We start from the raw sequence: 21,885 nt of genomic DNA, 5'->3' as shown, positions 1-21,885 counted from the left end.
CTCCTCCCCTCGCCGGCAGCGCCGCCGCACCACCTCCTCCTCGGCTGCCCGGCCGCCGCCGGCCCCGTCCCCGCGGGGCCCTCCGCCGCCCGGCCCCTCGGCCATCCCGCGGCCGTCCTCTTCCCGCGGCTCCTGCGGCCTTTCGGGCTTCCCCGCTAAAGTTCAGTCTCCCTTCCTCCTGGGCCCGGGGACGCGATGCGGGCAGGGCTGGTGGTGGGGGCGGGGGGAGCACTGGGGCCCGCACGTCCCTCCCGACGCCGGGGCTCAGACGACGGGAGCAGCGATTTGCCGGGCGCCGGGCCTGGGGAAGGCCGGCGGGGATCCTCCCGCGCCCCGGGGGTCCCTTGGCGGGTGTCAGGGGACTGCGTCGTGCGCGCTGGGGCGCTCCTCGGACGGCCGGAGCCGGAGCCCGAGCCCGAGCCCGAGCCGAGCCGGAGCAGGAGCGGCGAGCGCGCTCCTGCCAGCCGCGCACCGGAGTGTCACCTCTGAGACACTCGCCTGCCCGCGGGGTCCGGGGGGTAGGGCGCCGCCCCGCCCAGCCTGCCCGGCTCGGGGCAGGGAAGGAGCGATCCGGGTGCTGCCGGCGGTGGGCACGAACCCTGCCCCCGGCCGAGGCTGGGGGTGTGGGGCGCCCGCCAGAGCCCACCCCTGCACCAGCTCCCCGGTACCCTGCTGCTCGGCGGCTGCCAATCACCGCCCTGCCCGTCAATCAGCTGCTGTGAGGTCCCCTCCACTCCCCCCCCCCACCCCCACGCCGTGTCCCGCGCTTTCCGGCTCCGGCATTCGCTGAAGCGGCGGGCAGGTGGGGTTTGGCGGGGGGTGGGGGGGGGGGTCGGGGGCGGTGACATGAGCTGGCTTTAACCCTGTCGGCGCCACGGGAATTTAGAGACTCAATTAGATTTGGGGAAGGGCACAGGAAAGGGAACATGTTCTGGGATGCATTAAATTTGGGGACGGGCCTGATTGCGGGTAACACTGTCTATAGGCCTAGAGCTCTTCCGGACCGTGCAGGGAGAGAGACCCAGCTGGGGGTGGGGGTGGGATGGAGGGCTTCCTGACCCTGGAACCCGGTGGCCTCAAGGCCCAGCTGCCTCCTAGGACCTTATGCCCCCTGAGGCTCCTGGGCCAGGGTCTTCCAAAAGAATGAATCAGGAGAAGCCGATGGGGGGCGGGGGGGGGGGGGCAATTCAGAAAGGAAGGGCTAGAAGTCTTCTTGGAGTCCATTTTGGACTCCCCCCTCTTCTTCTCCCTCTAAATCCTGTAGTTCCCCCTTGCACCCTCCCCTCTTGTCCTTGGGGTGTTCACCATCTGAACCTTATATCTGGGTGATGGTGGGACTCTGGTTATCTTCTCAGATATAGCCCATCCTATTCACTGCCCCAGACTCATCTTTCTGAAGCTGGCCTTTGACCACAGCATTTACTCTCTGAGGTATTTAAGGTCTCTCTTTGCCTATACTTTAGCCTGGCATTCAGGGTCTGCCTTGATCTTCCCACATCCTATGCTCTGATCCCATCTATTTCCTCCCAGTCATCTATGCTCCTTATTCTTTCTGGGAATTGGCATAAAGCCTGTACAGCATTGTTCATCTGAAATCTCCTCCTGTTTTTTAAAATGTTTTATTTTTTGAGAGAGAGCGTTAAGTGGGGTAGGGGCAGAGAGAGAGGGGGACAGAGGATTTGCAGTGGACTCTGCACTGACAGGCTGACAGCAGTGAGCCCGACGCGGGGCTCGAACTCATGAACCATGAGATCATGACCTGAGCTGAAGTCAGATGCTCAACCGACTGAGCCACCCAGGCGCCCCTGAAATCTCCTCCTGTACTTCACATTCTGGGGCTCTACTCAAACGCCCACTCTTCCAGGAAGTCCCCCTGGATGGTTCCAGTTCAAAGGCACCCTCCTTCCTCCCAGGCCCCATTGCTGTCTGCACCAGGTGTTATCTAGTCTGTGCCTTACCTTTTGCCACTGACCGTGAGCCCAGGGAGGTGGGAAGGGCCAGACTCCCAGAGGTGGAGAATGGGCTACAAAGAGGGTCAGCTGCTCGAGGTTCCACCAATCTCACCAGGCCTACAGTGGCTGTCCCCCTCTGTGCCTTTGTCCAGGTTGTTCCCATTTCCTAGAGCATGTCCTTGTCTCTAAAATCCTGTCCATTAGTCAAGGCCATTCTCAAGCGTTGCATCCCCCATGAGCCCCTACCTGATGCTCTGCAACAGATGCCATCTCCCTCCTTCAGCCCTGTAACTATTTCCTGGGCCTCTCTCAGGGCACTCCCCTTCACACCCTAACAATAACTAACATTTCGTTTGATTCTCACCACAACCCTGGGTGGTAGATATTATCACTTCCTCCATGTTACAGATGAGGACACGGTGATGTCATTCAAGTGATTTGTTTGCTCAAGAGGTGAATCGTGGGGCCAGGATTTGAATCCAGGTCTTTTAGCCGCAGAACTCGTACCCTTTTCCACTCCTCCTTGCTGCCTGCCACACAGTAACAGCCCCGTGTTTGCCGGTTTTTATCATCTTAAACTCCCAAAGGGCAGGAACAGACTTGCCTCATCACCGCCTCCCACCCCTCTCCTGGCCTGGCACTTCCATGTTGGGTTAATTCCATGTTGGAATAAATGGAATTGCATTAAACTTCCTATTTTAAAAAAGTTTATTTATTTATTGTGAGAGAGAGAGAGAGAGAGAGAGAGAGAGAGAAAGAGAGAGGGCAAGCAGGGAAGGGGCAGAGAGAAGGAGAGAGAATCCCAAGCAGACACTGCCCTGTTAGGGCAGAGCCCCACAACATGGGGCTCCCTCTCACCAGCCTGTGAGCTCATGATGACCTGAGCCACCCAGGTGCCCCTGCATCAAACTTCTTGGCCATAGGGGAACTTCCTCCCTAAATCCAAGTTCTAAAGAAGCCCACTTGTTGGGGGAGGGGGCAGGGTAATTGGGAGGGAGCCCCTCTACCTGTCTCCCCCCCCCCCCCCAGTGTGCCCTTGAGATTGCTAATTTTCCAAGCAGCTTGGCCCAGGGTAACCTCCTATACCATGAGTTATGGTAGTTCTATCTGGATTTGACATTCCCTCACCAGCTGCCTAGCTGCTGGGTTTCCACGTTGGTTTTTTTTGTGCAGCTCTTTCCTGCCGAGCTCTCCCCACTCAATCCTTTTTAAACTGAAGCATCTCTCCTCCGTCCTCACACCTCCCCTACTTAGGACCAGCTGCTGACTGTGTTATCATTGAGCCGTGGCTCTCACTTCCTGAGAATCCAAGAGAAAAATGAAGGCCTCTCCCCTGACCAGTCTGGCCACCTTCTGCGGCCTCTCCCAGCTGCCGCTAGCTGTTTTGATCATCTCCAGCCCACTGCCTGCCTCTGCGCTCAGAAAATAATAGCTAATGCCTTTTAGAATGTTTACTGGATAGCTGACCTTGTGCTAAGAGCTTCGTGTGCAAGCTTTCACTTAGCCCTCACAGCAACTTTATGAGGGTGGGAACTATTTGATAGATGAGGACATTGAAGCTTTGAGAGGTTAGGTAACTCGCCAAGGTCACACACTGAAGTGCAGCACAGACATCAGCACCTCTGCTCTTAGCTGCCACTCTGATGACAGAGAAACTATGCCTCCTTTGGAGGTGAGTTCCCAGGCTCTCTCCCCCAGTGACCCAGGAGCACCGGTTATACCCCAATTTGGCCGGATGGCTCCTGGGGCCATCCAGCGCTCTGGAATGGGAACCTTGCCCTGGCCTATTCCAGCTCCAGGCATTGCCCACAGTTGTTCTCCCTGCTTCTAGAGGTTTGGTTTCCATGTGTAACAAAGGGTTTGTTGTGGCAATCTGCACAGGATGACTGGCACCCTGAAAGCCATCAGATGTGGGTAGGGGGCAAAGACAGCTGACAATAGAATGTGAAGTTTGCAGATCCATCACCAGGGACACATGGGGGATGTGCCCCCCCCCCCCCCCTTAGGGACAGTGACACATGGCCCTGAAGAGGTGGTTAGTCAATAAGTGGCTTGTGCAAGGGGATTAACCCTGCATCCTTACATAGGCAGGAAAGACTGCCTTGCATGGGATGCACAGGCAGAGGTGGTGATCACAGATGACCTCACTTAGACCAGTTCGCCAAACCCTGGGCTCTCTGGGTTAGTCGTCCAGGAAGCTGCAATATCCTTGGAACTACTGCAAGAATAAAAAGCTGGGCTGAGAGGAAGGGCATCTAGAGGAGAGGGGAAGGGGCACTGGAGAGAGAGCTGGAGAGCTGGAGGGGCAGCATGAAAACCAAACAGGCCTGCGTTCAAATAACATCTTGGCCACGTACTAGCTGCATGACCTTGGTCAAGTCATTTTACCTCCCTGAACCCCACTTTCTTAGTCTGTAAACATACCCAACCTTTAGGGTTATTTTGATTCCTAATGGGGACACGTAAAATGATCAGTTCAATGCCTGGCAGATGGTCGCTGGTCAACAACAGGAGAATGCTAGATTTCAACCCCTTGGGTATCAGGAGCCGAGTCTTGTCTGTGCTCCAATGTTAGCGTGGTGCCTTGCATATAAGGGATACCCTGTAAATAGTTGTTAAATGAATGAATGAATAAATGATGAAGGGTCCCCCCCAAAGTCAGCCTGGTTTCCCATTCCTCTGAGCTGCTATTTCAAACTTTCCCCTTTCCCCCCAATTCAACTCCCATGCCAACCCTCACCATTGCTCCCCAGGTTCACAGCCACAGGACGGGGGGCTGCCTCAGTTTCCTGTCTCCACACATTCTGCATCTGCAGAAATGCTTTCCCTTTGTCCGGGCCTCTCTGGTCCAGAGTGGACCTCTCCATCTCTTCTATGGATCCTTGCCCCATGCCTCTCATCTATCCTCTTCCCTCTCTGCTGGTTCTTTGTCTTCTAGAAATAACCATGGTCAACTCTCTCCCATCTAAAAGAATCATTATATTACACACCTGAAACTAAAATCATACTGTACGTTAACTAACTGGAATTTAAATAAACGCTTAAAAAGGGGGCACCTGGGTGGCTTAGTTGGTTGAGCATCAGACTCCTGATTTTGACTCAGGTCATGATCCCAGGGTCATGGGATCGAGCCCTGTGTCGGGCTCTGCGCTGAGGCACTGAGCATGGAACCTGCTTGGGATTCTCTCTCTCTTTCTCTCTCTCTCTGCCCCTCTCCCACTCATGCTCTCTCTCTTAAAAAAAAAAAAAAGGAAATCTTTAAATAAAAACTTAACAAACAAAAAAAAGAATAGCCCCAAATTGCTCTTGATCTCACTTATGTCCACCCTCCAGTTGCCACCCTCTGTTCCTTCATAGTGGAGCTCCTTGAAACAATCCCCTGCATCCCCCGGGGTCTCCTCACCCCCATCCCATCCAGCCCTCCTGTTCTCACTTCCGCCTCAGCTCTCCCCAACACAGCTCTGATCACGGTCACTGGTGACCTCCTCTTGTCAAAATGAGCAGACGCCTTGTCTTCTTCTCATCTTTCCCAACCTCTCAGAGGCCATTGGACTCCCCTGGGCTCCACTCCCGGAGGCTCTCCTCTGTCAGCTTCTGAGACGCTCTCCTCTCCTGCTTTTCCTCCCCTCTCCAATCATTTCTTCTCAGCCTCCTGGTTCACTCCTCTTCTTCCACTGTTTCTTATTGTCCATCTTCCTGGAGTTCTGCCCTTATCTCCCTTTCCTTTATGTACACGCAAGACTCTAACATACCACCTGGGTGCTAACAAAGTCCTAATCTCCACCTGGCATCCCTTTCTCCCAAGCCCTAGACTTCCATGTTGATGTGAATATTCTCTAAGCAACTCAAATTCGAGATGTGCTGAAATGAATTCTTTTTCTCTCCAAACCTGCTCCTCCCCCTTTATTCCCGGTCTTGGCCAACGATCTCATCATCCACCATGGCCTCCACGTCGGACACCTCAATGTCATCCCAGGCTCTGCCCTCGTTCTCACACCCCATAGCCAATTTGATGTCAAAGCCGTTGATAATTCTTTCTAATTATCTCTGGACTCTGTCTCACCCTTGCTATACCCCCTGCAGAGCCCTGGGACAGGCAGATCTGATGATCTCACTCTCTGGCTTAAAAATATGTAGTAGCTCCCCATCACCTTCAGGATAAAATGTTGTTTGTTTAGATCCTTGAAAGGGCCATCCTTTTCATCAGGGCCAGAACTAAGTAAGGTGAGGCAGGTTGGGTGCCTGGGTGCACCATTTAAGGAGGGCTCATTCTCAGGCTTGTTGGTACAAGCACCTCTATGCATTTTGCAACCTAATGGCCCCCTTGCCTCCCTTCAGTCCTGGCCCTGTTTTTCATGGCTCCATGCCGTTGCACTTGGCCATTCTCTCCACCCCAAAACCCTGACCCCTCTCTACCTTACCAACTCCTACCCATGCTTTAACGCTCCAGTCAAGGGCCACCTCCTCTGAGTTGCCCTCCTTGACCCACCCAATCTGAAATACATGATTCTCTTCTGTTCACCCTTCCATCACACTGGCCGCGAGGCCGGTTTACTTTCCAGCCTTGACCACCAGCCTAGCGCCTTTGAGGACACTTTGTTGGAGACTGATAGAGGGAATGGATGAATCTCAGGAAAGAGGTCTGCTGAAAGCTACTGTTAATAATAAGAAGAGGGGTGCCTGGGTGGCTCAGTTGAATAAGTGCCTGGCTCTTGGTTTTGTCTCAGGTCATGATCTCATGGTTGGTGAGTTTGAGCCCTGCGCTGGGCTCCGCGCTGACAGCACGGAGCCTACTTGAGATTCTCTCTCTCCCCCCCCCCCCCCCTTCCACTCCCCTGCTCATGCTCACTCTCTCAAAATAAATAAATAAACTTAAAATAATAATAATAAAAATAACAACAGCAGCAGCTTGGGGCCGAGAGCCCAGGCTTTCATGGACTTGCTGTAGAGAACTGAAAGCTCTAGCAGTTATAACTGATGCCCAGCAGCAGGCAGCAAAGTTCCCATCAAGTGGGCTAGAAGCGGCTGTGGAGGAAGAGGATGAGAGGATGGGGCCTGATGGCCAGTTCTGAGGTTCCATAGTCCTGTCCAGTCTTGTCCAGCTTTTCCAGGGGCAGGCAGTGTAGGCATCACTCCACCACCATGCCCTGCTTCTGAGTATGAAAGTGTCATGCCTGTATAATAAAGTGCAAATGCCTCTTAGCAAGGCATTCGAGGCCCCTTGGGGTCTGGCCCTGGATCACCAATCAGGCCTCAGCTCTCTGCTTCCTTGCTCTCTACCATCCAGCTGTTCTAAACTATTTGACTTAAAAAAAAAAAAGTTTATTTATTTATTTTGAGAGAGAGACAGAGAGACAGAGAGAATCCCAAGCAGGCCCTTCACTGTCAGTGCAGACCCTGATGGAGGGCTCGATCCCACGAACCACGAGATCATGACCTGAGGCATTATATCAAGACTCAGACACTTAACTGTGCCATCCAGTCGCCCCTTGAATTTTCTTGAAGTTTTCCTGCTCTCTCCCATCTTGGGGGCCTTTGCTCAGGCTGCCCCCTTTATCTGGAAAGACCCTTTCCTCTCTCTTGACCACTTCCAACAGTCCATGTCGCCTCTTCCAGGAAGCCCTTCCTGCTCAAGTCTGGGTGAGGTACCCTCCTTTGTGCTGTGATAGCACCCCTAGCTTGGCCCTTAGCCCTCTGATTGATACTGCCTCTAAATGCACAGCTAATCTCTCTTGGAGTCACCATGGGCCAGGCCCTGTTCTAAGCACCTTATATAATTTACCTCACTAAGTTCCCACAACCACCTCATGCCTTGATGTTATTTATATCCTCCTTTCACAAATGGAGAGATGCGGGGCACCTGGGTGGCTCCGTCCGTTAAGCATCCGACTTCAGCTCAGGTCACGATCTCACAGTCTGTGGGTTTGAGCCCCGGGTCGGGCTCTGTGCCGACAGCTCGGAGCCTGGAGCCTGCTTGGGATTCTGTGTGTGTGTGTGTGTCTCTCTCTCTGCCCCTCCCCTGCTCGCACTCCGTCTCTTTCTCTCAAAAATAAATAAACGAGGGAAAAAAAAATTCAAATGGAGAAATGGAAGCTCAGAGAGATTCCGGTTACATAGTATCTTACTTTCCTATGCTGTGTAACAAATCACCAGGAACATGGCAGTTTAAAACAACATATGTATGACCTCAGTTTCCATGACTCAGAGCACAGCCTAGCCGCGTCTTGAGCTCTGGCTCTCGCCAGGCTGCAGTCCGGGTGTTGGCTGCCCTGGGGTCTCATCTGGAGCTGAGGTCCGCTTCCAAGCTTGTTGAAGTGGTTGGCAGAATCCAATGCCTTGCCACTATAGCTCTGAGGCCCTCAGCTCCTCGAGGCCACCTCCTCTGTGTAGTTCACAACACGGCTGTGTGCTTCAAGGCCCCAGCACCGTACTATTTCTTTTCAGGAGATGCTCAGTCCCTTTTTTGTTTTTTAAGTTTATTTATTTATTTGTTAACGTTATTTATTTCTTTTGAGAGAGAGAGACAGAAAGGGAGAGAGAGGATCCCAAGTGGGCCCCACACGGTCAGTGCAGAGCCCTACATGGGGCTTGAACCCATGAACCACAATCATGACCCTAGCTGAAACCAAGAGTCAGACGCTTAACTGACTGAGTCACCCAGTCGCCCCTTTATTTATTTTTGAGAGAGAGAGAGAGAGAGAGAGAATCCCAAGAAGTCTCCACGCTGTCAGCACGGAGCCTGGATGCAGGGCTTGAACCCATGAACCGTGAAGTCATGATCTGGACTTAAATTAAGAGTTGGATGCTTCTGACTGAGTCACCCTGGCACCCTGCCCAGTCCCTTTTTATTTTTTTTAAAGGTTTTTTGTTTTTTTAAGTTTATTTAATTTGGAGAGAGACAGAGATAGTGCAAGTGGGGGAGGGGCAGAGAGAGAGGGAGAGAGAGAATCCCAAGCAGGCTCCGCACCATCAGTGCAGAGTCCGATGTGGGGCTCGAACCCACGAACCGTGAAATCATGACCTGAGTTGGACACTTAACCAACTGAGCCCCCCGGGTGCCCCTGCCCAGTCCCTTTTTATTTTATTTTATTTTATTTTTATTTTTTAATGTTTATTTATTTTTGAGACAGAGAGACACAGAGCTTGAACGGGGGAGGGTCAGAGAGAGAGGGAGACACAGAATCGGAAGCAGGCTCGAGGCTCTGAGCTGTCAGCACAGAGCCCGATGCGGGGCTCGAACTCATGGACCATGAGATCATGACCTGAGCCGAAGTCGGACGCTTAACCGACTGAGCCACCCAGGCGCCCCTGCCCAGTCCCTTTTTAAATGGCATTCACCTGATTAAGTCACACCCACTAAGGATAATCTCCCCTTTGATGCACTTAAAATCAATTGATTTGGGATCTTAATTACAACTGCAAAATCTCTTTACTATTGCTATAAAAGGTCACCTAATTACGGGAGTGACATCCCCTTATACCCTAAGGGAAGGGATTAAACAGGTGTGTACCGGGGTGGGGGAGTGTGGGGTCGGGAAGCTTGGAGGCCACCTTAGGTCATGTCACACACAGCTGGTGAGTGGCAGCTCAGGGAGCCAGTCAAACACAGCTCCTCCTCCTCTGGAGTCTGTACCTTCAACCCAGCTGAGGCAAAGGATACAAGAGCTGAAATGCTGGCAGGTCTTAGGAGGACCAAACTGGGTCCTGCATGCGAAGTGTGTGGCACAGCGTCTGGTCCAAGGAGATGCTTGACACTTGCAGTTCGCATCCCCAAAGGCCAAGACGGTGGCTCATCTGCTCTTCTGCCTCCACAGTCAGCAGTAGGAGGAGGAGCCGTGGGGTGGGGGGATTATAGCAAGAAGCTTTTGACCATCTAGTTTGAATCCTGCGCCCGGCTGGAAGAGGGAGCCCAGAAGAAATGCCTCCTCATATCCCCATGCTCCCAATCAGACCCTGTCGGAATATAAATGTCCCCTTCTCACTCCCCCATCCCTCAGTCTTTGTCGCCTCCCCCCCGCCCCCCCATGAAGAAAGGCACAAAGTCGGGAATTGATGCTGCATCTTTTTTTTTTTTTTACTTTTGCCTTCTTAAAGCATGTGCTGAGCTGATGGACGAAGCAGTTTGGCAATTAAAAAGGCCCAGCGGCTTGGGCAGCAGCAGGGGAGGCCAGGAGAGGGCCAGGGAACGGCAAAGCCCGCACTAACTTCATAAAATATAAAACAAGGGAGGGGTGAAGGGAGGATGGAGACTTGTAAAATACAATATCTTAGGGGATTGGCAATAATAAAAAATAAGGTTCATTATTTACAAACAATTTCTGTTCTTGGTCTCTGTACAGTGGGGCGGGGGTGAGGGGTGTGTGTGTGTGTATGTCGGTATGTTGATGTGTATGTTTGTGGGGGGGGGGCAGGGAGGCAGTGGTCGTGTTGGTCATTATGAGAAAGGAAGGGGTTAGCCCAGTGAGTGGTTTATCTGAGAAGGACGGATGGTTGTGGGAGGGTGGGGTGAGAACAGAGTGGTCAGCCCAAGGGAACAGTCCGATTGTGGTGGGGAAAGGAAAGGCCCTGGTAAAGATTGGGGCAAAGAGGGTCTGGGGAAAAGTGGAACCCCTTCTCCTGGGCTGGGAGCCCAGGGGCAGGGGTACAAGCTGGATCCGGGTTAGAGAGCAAGACCACCCCTCTTCTGGGCGCCAGGGGGTACGTCCTGTGTCCTGGGTCTTGGCACGGCCTAGGAGAGTTTGATGGTGGTATTGGGGCCCAGATCCCTGGAGAGAGAACAGAAATCAGGGTGAATCTGTCCAGTGAAGGACCCTCTCACCCCTCTGCATGCTGGATCAGGAGGCGGGAGGGATGGGGCCTTGGGAAAGTGTGGCTGACACGGGGACCAGGGCACAGTGTGGGTGGAGACTGGGACGCCAGGAAGGGAAGGGGCCACCCACTCACCTCTCACGGAACCACTCTTTGGGATGAGAGAAGTCGGGGCTGGTGCCATTTCCACCGACGTCTTTTGGCCAGGCCTCACTCAGGTACTTGGTGGTCTCGTGGGTGCTGTCCAGGTGGTCAAGCTGCAGGTGGTCCTGGGGCCGCTGCTCTGCCGGCCCCCCCGGCTTGATCTCCCAGCCATCTGGGGGCTCCACAGGCAGCAGGGCACTGCGGCCATCCTCCCACGAGCCTGCCCCCTCATCGTAGAACAGGAGGCTCCGGGAGGGCACTAGACAGAGAGCACAGGGTGAGCCTCAGTTGTCGAGGCCCCCTCCTCCCAGCCACGTTCCTGGCCCACTAGTTAACGATGAGGGTCCTGAAATCTTGCAGACCTGAGTTTGAATCCTAGCTCTAACATTTCCAATTTGCATGACCTCAGGCAAATCAGGCCTTTGCTTTAGCCTTTCTGAGCCTCAGTTTGCTCATCTGTAAAATAGGGATGCTAGGGCCAACCTCAAGTAGATGTGGTTTAATGAGACAATATAGGGAAAGTGATTGGAACTGTTCATAGTAAGCACTCTGAGAAAGTAGTTCTTCCTAAGCAGAGGATACCGGGGCGGGGCATCTGCGAGCTGGATTCTAATCCCACCTCCACTATTCACTTTCTGTGAGACCTTGAATCAATCTCTTCCCCATTCTAGGCCCTAGTATGCCCTTCAGGGAAATGAAGGAAAAGAAAACAAATTTGTTGGATATCGACCTTGTTTTGTTTTGTTTTGTTTTATGCAGGCTTCATGCCCAGTGTGGAGCCCAGTGCAGGGCTGGAATTCACAATCCTGAGATCAAGACCCAAGTTGAGATCAAGAGTTAGACGCTTAACCGACTGAGCCACGCACACGCCCCTGGATATCTACTTTGTGCCAGGCATCGTGCAAAGCCCTTTGACCTGTATCAAATCACTAACAACTCACAGAAACTCCTGGGAGCGAGATATTTTTAGCCCAGTTTCACAGAACAGGTAACCGAGGTTCTACTTATCGGGGACCTTGGCCTACGCTAGAGGTGAGAGGCAAACCCAGGTCTGCCTGGCTCCAGCCCTCAGGCCCTGACCTAAGGGCCTGTGTGAAAGACACTCCCTGCAATTGAGCAATACACCAGCTCTGAAAAGCCAGTTCCAGAAGCCACTTCCTACCACAGATGCACACAGGGCCTGCCACGCACTGCATTCACTGCAAGGGGCTCCTTCATTCCCTCGCCTCCTCTGACTCTGGCTTTGTTCATTAATGCTGCCCCCACCCCCAACTTCCATCCCTTCCTCTCCTGGGGTTTCCTCTACCTCCAAATATACAAAAGCCCCTCTGCTCTTGGAACATGGATACGTGACTCGCAAGCCCTTACACCCCTGTGGTCCACCTCCCTTAGCAACTGTCCTGTCTTCTCAGGCCACCCTTGTCCAGGGAGTGGTTTTCACTCACCACCTCCACTTCCTCTTCCCCTAACCCTCCCCACCCCTTCCTCCCCTCAAGGCCCTGCTGGTCTAGCTCATTCTCCCTGCATATCTCTCCTTCTCGAATCTCACTCCTCCCTGTCCCCTCCCTCTCTGACCTCCCATCTGTTTCCTCTTCCTCCTGCCCTGCTAGATAAATTCGTTCCTGGTAAATGATGAACAGCCAGAAAGTTCCTCTGTGGGTCTACCTGAAGTATCTTCTGCCTCTGGAAATCCATACTGTTCTCTGCTGCACCCTCTACCAGTTCTCCCCCTTGCCACCCACGTATTATACCTTTTCTCTCCTCTCGTGTGGTCTTCGAAAAGGTGGCAGTGTGCTCATTTAGTAAGTGCTTGCTCTACACCAGACACTGTGCTAAGAGTGTTTGTGCACCTTGCCATCTAGTTGTCACAACAACCGTGCTTGGTAAGAGTAGAGCTGTGACTCCCGCGTTTCAGATGAAGAAATTAATGCTTAGAGAGCTTAAGGCACATGCCCAAGGTCGCGCAGTTAGCAAACGGCCACGGCAGGTATGACCGACTCTGAGGCCCCCCGCTCTTAACCACTGTACCTTACAACCCCCTATGGGACGGTAAATATCTGAGCTCACACCACCATGGCCCCTCTTCTGCCCAAGGTAGACATTACCAGTGGGTCTTGGCACTCCTTCCTGCTGCTCCTGAGTGCTGTGTCAGGGTCCTTCACATAGTGCTTCAGACAGCCACCACCATCTTATTGGAAAGGGCCCTTGAACTGAAACTCATTTGCCATCCCATTCGTGAAATACTAATGGTATCTAGCAGATGCCCCATGACCACCGGTACCATAATTCGTCGGGGCTAGGGTGGGGACATTCCTGTTAGACCCTCTGAGCCACTCTTGGGTGGGTTGGGATTAGGGGGTCTGCACTGCAGTCCCAATTCTACAACTAACATTGAATAAATCATATGCCCTTTCGGAGCCTCAGTCTCCCCATTTGCAAAATGAGGACACAGAAGAAGATAACGCCCACCCAGAACCTGGCTCCATTCTCGTGTCTGGCTTCTGTCTGGAAGTTGGTGTTGAGGGAAGATGGCCTGGCTCAGGTAACATAGCCTGGCCCACTCACTCTGACTGGCTGTGTAGACGCTGTCAGCGGCCACAGGGTCTTCCTTCACAGTCTGGGAGCTGGAGGAGAACTCAGGGAGGCAGGGCACAAGGGAGCCCAGCACCAGAACGAAGCACAAGGCCGCCACCTGGTAGTGGAGAGAGAGCGGTGGTCAGAGCCACCCTCAATCCTTCTGCCCCCAAACCAATAGGTATAAAAGGCTCTGTGTTTTTCCAAAAAAGCAGCACCCAGAGCCAACTACCCCCTAGATGTGGGCTCTTCTACCCTTTCTGGAGAAGGTTGGGGAGACTGCTCAGAGCATCGCAGCTCATTGTAGGGAACTGCCATAGGCAGCATTAGAAAAAGAGGAAAGTGGTCAACATGGTTATAACCTATAAGGTGGAGGAATCAGGACAGGGAGAAAGGAGTAGGTGGCGGTTTGGGGGGTTAAGGGAGGGGGACAGAGCATCATACCAGGTTCTCACAAGAGGAGCTGAGAGTCACGCACCAGGAACTAAGCCCTGCCCACAGGGTGACTGCCACCTGACAGTGTGAGGCTCTCAGAGGGCCTGGGGAGTGATCAGCCAGGGGGCAGCAGGCCGCACATTTCCAGGACAGAGTGAAAGAGGGTCTTGCAGAGGCCTGAGCCACACCCTGCATATTCTTTTGGGTTTCTAGAGATTTGCTCAACCTTCTCCTCGCTATTGGTTCCAGAAAGAAACAACCAAGTCCAAACTTCCTTGTGTTTCCTTAAGCCCTTTCCTCCCCAGCGGCCTTGTAGAAGTGGCCTCCTCAAGGGACTTGCCCTGCTATCCCCTAGCTGGGTTCATGTGAGCCACTACACATCCACACGGCGTTAGAATTCATCACAGAAGGTCATGTTCTAGAAGGCTCCATGGGCTTGGTTTAAGAGGCTGGGGTCTGCAGGAGCCAGCTCACCAGGCACTAGGATCGTGTACCTTGGTGATGTGGCCAATCCCTCCAAGCTCTGCCTGCTTTCCTAGAAAGCCAGCCTGGGGAAGTCTTGTCCTTGTGTGGCCCTGGGGTGAGGGAACAGCACCTACCATGAGGCAGGTCCCAGTCTGGGTGGCGGCCATCTTGTAAGGTCTTGAGATCTTGTTGGTGACCAGAGTCTGGAGTTTCTGCAGCTGCTGCAGCAGGGTCCTGAGGAGGGCACAGTGGTCACCTGGCACGCTCTGACCCCTCAGGCATCTCTGCCTCCTGGAGCTCTCCCAGGGTGCACCTGGGCTGGCTCCAGCCTTAGCCTCCACACCAGGTGTCCATTTCAGCCACGACAGAAAAGGTCACCTCCCGCTTGGCTCCTCTGCGGTGTGGCTTGGGGGGACCTGGGGCCTGTCTCATAGTGAACAGCTGGGTCACCCTATGGGAGTTCAGGGTTGCTCCTCAGCAAAGTGGGGGTGGGAGGAGGGTCTACCCCACCTGGGCTGAGGTCACCTTTTTCTTCACCTACACCAGCCACAGCTAAATTGACCTTCCTGTCTTTGAACCCCACAACTCCCTGAGCTGATAAGACGGCCACGTGTGGCAGCTGTCTGGTGTGTAGTGAGGGTCCAGTAAATGGTAACTACCATTTTCGTTGATTTTGTTTTGTTGCTTTTATCACAGCACCTGCAGCACTTCGTTTATTTACGGATTGCCATGTCAGTGTCCTTCACTAACTGTGGGCTCCCTGAGGGCGAGGACCGGGTCCCACCCAACGTGGAATCCTCCGGGCACACACAGGGGGGACTCAGCCCATGCTTGGTGAGTAACAGTTTAACCATCGCTTTCCTCCACCTAGCCGGGCAGTGGGGTTGCAGTTACCAGAATGTACAGCAGGTGGCGAAATAGCTCCAAGGGCCTGGCCCTATTTTGGGCCAGAGAGGAATCTGGGCCAGAGGTAGAGGGGTGAGGGGTGCGGACTCCCGCCTCCCTTCCCTGAGTGGGGGGCATTCTCCAGGTCAATCAGGGGAGTGGCTGGATCCTGCTGGAGAAGCTGGGGGAGAAGGGAGGAAAGAAGGAAAAAGCCTTCTGTTGAGCACCTGCGAATGACCAGCTGTCATCTACGTCATTTTAATTTACCCCAGCAAATAATTATTAAAGACCTACTGTGGGCTCATGGCTAGGCACCATCAAGAATTCAGAATAACCATTAAAAAAAGAAGAAGAAGAGCTGACATGAATTCAGCATTCTCAAACGCCAAGCACAGCTCTGGGCCCTTTACTTGCACTGTCTCATCGAACCTTCACACAAATCCTGTGAGACAGAGCTTCGATAATCCCCATTTAGACAAAGCAACTGGGGCCCAGAGAGGTTTAATGGTTTTCCCAGAATCGCAAACATGGCAGAATGGGATAAAAAAAAAAAAAAAAAAACGAAACAAACAAAAAACCCAGGCTGTGATTTTATGTGGCCACCAGGCCCTGTGCCGGCTCCACGCTGATGTTTCTCAAACTTAATTGTGCCTGTGAATCACTGAAGGATCTTGCGGAAATGCAGATTCTGATTCTGCAGGTGGTGCCGATGCTGTTTGTTGGTAAGAAGAACCCTGAGCAGCAACACCTACACCAGCGGTTCTAACTTTAGGGTGCACCAAAATCACCTGGAGGGCTTACTAAAACACAGGTTGCTGATCCCTCCCCGGGGAGTTCCTGGTTCGCTAGGTCTGGCTTGAGGCCTGAAAATAAGCATTTCTGAAAGTTCCCAGGGGCTGCTGCTGCTGGTCTGGGATCACACTTGGAAAGCCACTGCTCCACATCAGCTCATTTAAGCGTCGCACCTGCCCTGTCATAGCATATAGAGCTATGTGCGGATGAAGAAGGATGGGAGGCCAGGGGTCCCAGGCTCTGCAGGGTTCCTGTCATCCTGAACTCAGTTACCCCGTCTCTCTCCTGCCTCCCAGAGCTATGCCAGAGCCAGGCACTGGCTGCAGAAGGGTGGGGGGCCAGGGAGGAGACAGGTGGGACAACTCACCTGTTGGCATTCTCCAGGGTCTCTACCTTCTTCCACAGTTCATTGTTCTCTGATGTAAATGTCTCCACCCTGAGGGGGCCAAGTAGGCAAAGGCTCAGAGGCAGCCTCCAGACCCACTGCTGCCCGCCCCCCACCCCTGCCCCACCATTCCCTGTGGCATCCCGCTCCCCCCGCCCTCTGCTCTGGTGCCCTTTGAGAGAGGACCAGGGAGAGCGGGGCAGGCTGGGGAGTGGGTCCCAGGCCTGCCACCCTGCCCAGGATGCTTACTTCTTTTCTAGACATTCCACGTACTCCTTCTTCTTGCGGCGGCTCTCCTGGGCCGAGATCTAGAGGGGCAAGCCCCCGAACAGGGGTTACCATAGCCACGTAACCACTTCCTGGGGATCCTCAATTTTAGGGCTGGCATCACCAGGGGAGCAGAGGCTCCCACCCACCAAGGAAGTCCTAGGGAAGGGGCTGGGTCCAGCTCATGCTTTACCTTATTCTTGATTTTTCTCCGGACCCTCTTTAAGGCCTTTTCTTCGGCTTTGGTGAGGGGGAGCTTCGTGGGGATGGGGTATCCCTCAGCAATCAGGGTGCGTTTCTCCTCCTCTGTCAGGAGCAGCGGCCCTGATGTCCCCTGTAATTTCTGTGGGAAGTACGACATGATGGTTAGGAACCAGACAGCCCTGGATTCCAGTTCAAGCTCTGCCATTTACTCTTTGTGTGACTTGAGGAAGGTACTCGACTCTCTTAGCCTCAGTTTCCCAATCTGAAAAAGGGTGGGTCTGAATTAAATCCAATAACATGAATCAACAGTGCTGCGAGCCCAGCATATTAGGCACTCAGCCTATTATTGTGGTGGGGGGCGGGGGTGTCCCTAGATCCCATTCTGGAATCCACAGCCTCAAAGCTTGCTTGCCCAGAGCCCCTAAGCAGCAGCCCCCTCATGTCCCTACAGTCTCCACTTGGGAGGCTCCACACTCATCCCAGGACTCAGGGCCTAGCTCCATGTTTCCTGGGGGCTTTTGGGCCTCCTAGAGCCTGGGCCATCCCCCTAGAGGTCAGGAATGTCAAGTTCTAGTCCTGGCTCGGCAACAGTGTGGGTTTGGCAGGCCCCTTGGACCTCTCTACCTGGTTCCTCTTCACCTCAAAGCAGGATTGAAAGATTCTCACTCCCATCTGCCAGGCAGGCACCTCTCTGAATTCTGATAGGGATGAGGATCAGGCTTGGGGCTCCCCAGACCCTTCCCTGCTGGTCATGTACAGGGTGGACTTACTCAGTTCCTTGCCTCTAGGGTCAGCCCACCCCCAGCTGCTTACGTGAGGGGCGGTGAGAAGGGGGGAGGTGGAGATGGCCGTGGAGGAGCGGGCCATGGGCCGGACAGGGCTGGAGGGGGGCAGAGAGCGGGGACTCTGGGAGCCGTCACTGTCGCTGCCGTGGCTGCTGGGGGGCGTCAGAGGCATCTGCACCAGGTCCTCTGGGGAGAGCGGGGGAATCCAGGTTAGCAGGGTTGCATCCCAGCTCTGCTTGGACATCAGAGGTCAGCCAGCCCTGACACTGTGGGGAACGGAACACTGGGGCCTTGACCAGCTGTAACATCACAAGCCCCTCTGCCATGTCACATAGATGAGCTGACATCCCCGAAGTTGCTTCCTGAGTGCCATCCCATCTCTGATGCCACAGAGGTCTGGCTCCCTTAAGCCTGGTCCTTGGTGTGGATATCATGGAGGCCAGATTCTTGAAGTCCCTCCCCCATCCCTGACTTCACAGGGTCCAGACCCTTTGAGCCTCCAGCTTGGTAACCCCAGAGGTGACTGGAATCTGCCTGCAGTCAGACCCATGGGGATCAGGCTGGGCAAGCAACAGCCTCTGTCACTTCTTTTTTTCCACTGCAAAACTTTTAGCCACATCAACCCCAGGGGTTCCTCTTTCAACTTCAGGGTAACAGGACAGCATTGGGCTTTCGGCAGACCAGCCAGGGGCACTGCTCTCCCCAGCCTCCCCACCCCTGTTGCTTCTCTGTGGCCACAGCATCAGGAAGACTGACACTTGAAGCGGTCAGGAAGAAGCTTGGGTAGAGCCATGAGGACCGAGAGCCTAGCTGCAGGGAGAGCTCCCAGGTCGGCACAGAAAGCCCAGCTAATAGCAGGTGTGGAGACCTGAAGGCTCTGGGCTGAGGTTTAGGAAGAACAGCTGCATCCTTCTAGGCTCCGCCCCAAACTGCCCCCTGCAGGAGTCCTCTCTCCTTTCCCAGACTTTGATTTGCCTCTTAAAGAGCCCTGAACTTGGAGCCAGAGAGACCGAGTTCAAGTTCTGCTGTCACCTGCCCCAAGTGTGTGGCCTATAGTCATGTTTATTAGCCTCTCCCAGCCTCACTTTCCTGTTGGAAGGGAGCCACGAGGATGGAATGAGCTAATGTTTGTAAAAATGCTTTACGGATAGAAGGGCACTCTACAAGGCGATGTGTTTTCACAGTGGCCCCTTTCTGCCTTCTGTGAGTCTTCTCTCCAAGGAAGTGAGCAACCTGAGGGTGAAACTGGGGCCTTATTCATCCTCCTAAAGCATGTGCTACTGAGCCCAGGGCCTGATACATAGTAGATGCTTCATGAATGTTTGATGGATTAATGGGGTGGGACTGGAAAGATTCAGTTAGCCTTTTCTCCTTCTGGCCAATCCAAGAAGCTTCCTCTGTTCCCTTCCTCCTTGTCAGATCTGGGAGGCTTCCAAGGCCTCCCGGGATCTGCCAACTTTAATCCATTTGGCTGCTATGATATTGGCCCTCATTACTCTGATCTCCTTGGGCACAGGAACTGTCTTCTCTCTCTGCTTCCCCAGCTCCTGGTACTGGGACATGCACAATGAACTCACTGGGTGGATGGATGGATGGATGGATGGACAAATGGATGGAAGGATGGATGGCTACAGAGTGGGCATCATCAGTGAATGATGGGAGGGGGATTAGCAAACAGGGTGAGAGAGTGTCAGTAACAGAGATGACAGTTGTAGATTGGGTAAGAAGGGGGCTTGAGGAAGGGAAAGTGTGAAGGGCAGGGAGGAAAGGATATTCTCAAGAGAGATGGGAGTTGTCAAGGGAGATGGGTGGGCTGGGCCAAGGGAGTAGGGATGCTGTCTGCCCAAGACTGGAGAGAGGCAGAGTCCCCTTCCGGACATACTTACCTGGTGTCACTTTGAGGAACTGATTCACCTCCTGGGGCTCCGCTTTGATCACTGGCAGCTGAGTCATCTCTCCTGGGGCCTGAGGAAGACATGGGTCCATCTCCATCAGCTGTCCTTGGGGCTGTCCCCACCATGCCATTCAACCTCCCACCCTCCCCTGAGTCTGGCAGTCTGCTCTGCACATAAGGAGGTGGCGGCGCTCAGTGTTCCGAGCACAGCCCAGAGGGAGCAGAGGCAGGTTTTCAGGCTTGGAGAAGCCAAGTCAGACCTAAGAGAAGAGAATGATGGTCAAGTGGTTAGTGTAGTTTATTTTTTTTTTTAAGTTTTTAAAATGTTTTTATTTATTTTTGAGACGGAGAGAGACAGAGCATGAGCAGGGGAGGGGCAGAGAGAGAGGGAGACACAGAATCCAAAGCAGGCCCCAGGCTCTGAGCTGTCAGCACAGAGCCCGATGCGGGGCTCGAACTCATGGACTGTGTGATCATGACCTAAGCCGAAGGCGGACGCTCAACTGACTCAGCCACCCAAGTGCCCCACTGTAGTTTAGACCTTATGCTCAGAGAAGGAGAGCTTCTTGTGACCTCCAAGGCCAAGGCCATTTTTTTAGTGGAGGCTGCCCTGCACGGACTGTGAAGGCCACGTAGGCGGTAGGCCGTGGTATGGTGTTATGTGGTTTGCTATGTGGTTTGCAGAGTTTGCGGAAAGGATGAGAGGTAACGTCTGGCACATTGAAGCTGTTCAGTGAGCGGTAACAATAGCACAGACTAAGAAGGCATGAACTGGCTGGGGGCTCAGGGTAAGCTCCCTCAGCCACTGAAGTTTGAAACGAGTCCTGAAGTATCAACAGGAATGTTCCAAATAAAGGATGGGGCCAGTGGTGAGGGGAAAGGCATTCCAAGCGCAGGGAAAAGTATCTGCAAAGGCGCAGAGGCCAGAGAGCATGGCTGGATCCGGAAACTCAGTATTCAGGGTGTCCAGAGGGTAGGGGTGTGTGCCAGGGGTGGAGGGGTAGGAAACAAGATCAGATGGCTTGGCGAGGGGGTGGCGTGGGGGTGGTGGGAGGATTCACAGAAGGTAGAAAGGGACCAGACAAGGAAGTTTGAAACAATAAGGAGCCCCTAAAGGGTTGGATTGCAAGGGACTAACAGAACTAGATTTATGTTTTGTTTTTTTTTAATTTTTTTTAACGTTCATTTATTTTTGAGACAGAGAGAGACAGAGCATGAACGAGGGAGGGTCAGAAAGAGGGAGACACAGAATCTGAAGCAGGCTCCAGGCTCTGAGCTGTCAGCACAGAGCCCGACGCGGGGCTCGAACTCACGGTCTGCGAGATCATGACCTGAGCCGAAGTCGGCCACTTAACCGACGGAGCCACCCAGGCGCCCCTAGATCTATGTTTTAAACAAACACGCATCCCTATTTCTTTATATTCCCACTTGCTGCTACAGAAAGGACATCAAGAACACGCATGGCTGCCTACACACGACGATCAACATGCACCTAAGTGGTGTTCTCTTTGAGGAAGGCACTGTGTTGTTGGGTGCTGAATTTCAGGACCAAGGCTCCCCTCTGGTTCTGCAGCCAGCAGGGAGAGGTCATGATATTCTGGGTGGGACACAGAATCCCCAATTTAGGCAGATGAGTAAGAATCGCAGAAGGTTCAAATTGGCAGAGACCTTGGAGACTCCCTGGTCTGCATCCTAGCTCAGCCCTCAAGTGACAGAGAAGGCATTGTGATGGAAAGGGTGGGTCCCACAGCCTGTGACTGACAATGCCAACTTCTGGTTCCTGTGCCTTCCACAAGGGTGTTGTGACCTCACTAGAGCGGGAAGTGTGGGCTTCTGGGTCTTGCAGAGTTTGGAATGCCGTTCATTATTTCTGACTGTGTGATTCTGGGCAAGTCGCTTAGCTCCTTGAGCCTCAGTTTCCTTCTCTGAGGCACGTGCCCAACCTCCAAGACTCTGGCGGCTGCTGCCGCGCCTTCCCTTCCTGCTTTGCCAAGGCCTGAGGAGTCGCTGAGCCAGCCTTGGAGGTGGTCACAAAAGATCCTCCACCTTTGCAGCGGACCCTTGGTCCGACGGGTTGATGGTGGGGTAGGGAGGGGCTGAGCTTGCCTTTGGCCACATACATTTTGATCGGGTGAGATGTGTGGCCAGCAGGGGGCAGAGCTAGTCAAACCCGTAACTAGGGATTTTAAGATGGCCCTTAGATTGTAGACTCCGGGCCAAGAAGCCTTTTAGAGCCAGCTCCTGCTCCCATTTTACAGACAAGGAAGCTGAAGGAATAAAAAGAAGGCAGTGTGC

General features: G+C 53.5%; 1 protein-coding gene across 1 annotated transcript in view; it reads right to left on the bottom strand.

Moving 5' to 3' along the window:
* Window positions 1-10,011: 10,011 nt before the first annotated feature.
* CREB3L1 (cAMP responsive element binding protein 3 like 1) overlaps window positions 10,012-21,885 on the bottom strand; it is a 34,930-nt gene continuing 23,056 nt past the window's right edge. The window contains exons 4-12 of the mRNA XM_042905625.1: window positions 19,583-19,661; window positions 17,725-17,882; window positions 16,901-17,050; window positions 16,690-16,748; window positions 16,423-16,491; window positions 14,513-14,612; window positions 13,470-13,596; window positions 10,896-11,163; window positions 10,012-10,717 (exon numbers count right to left, since the gene is read on the bottom strand). Of these exons, the coding sequence (XP_042761559.1) occupies window positions 10,681-10,717; window positions 10,896-11,163; window positions 13,470-13,596; window positions 14,513-14,612; window positions 16,423-16,491; window positions 16,690-16,748; window positions 16,901-17,050; window positions 17,725-17,882; window positions 19,583-19,661 (1,047 nt within the window). The 3' untranslated portion in view covers window positions 10,012-10,680. The remainder of the gene's footprint in view (window positions 10,718-10,895; window positions 11,164-13,469; window positions 13,597-14,512; window positions 14,613-16,422; window positions 16,492-16,689; window positions 16,749-16,900; window positions 17,051-17,724; window positions 17,883-19,582; window positions 19,662-21,885) is intronic.

This window comes from Panthera leo, chromosome D1, assembly GCF_018350215.1.
Source record: "Panthera leo isolate Ple1 chromosome D1, P.leo_Ple1_pat1.1, whole genome shotgun sequence".
NCBI classification, from domain to species: Eukaryota; Metazoa; Chordata; class Mammalia; order Carnivora; family Felidae; genus Panthera; species Panthera leo.
The sequence above is the reverse complement of the archived record's forward strand: the minus strand, read 5'-3'. Positions and strand labels throughout refer to the sequence as shown.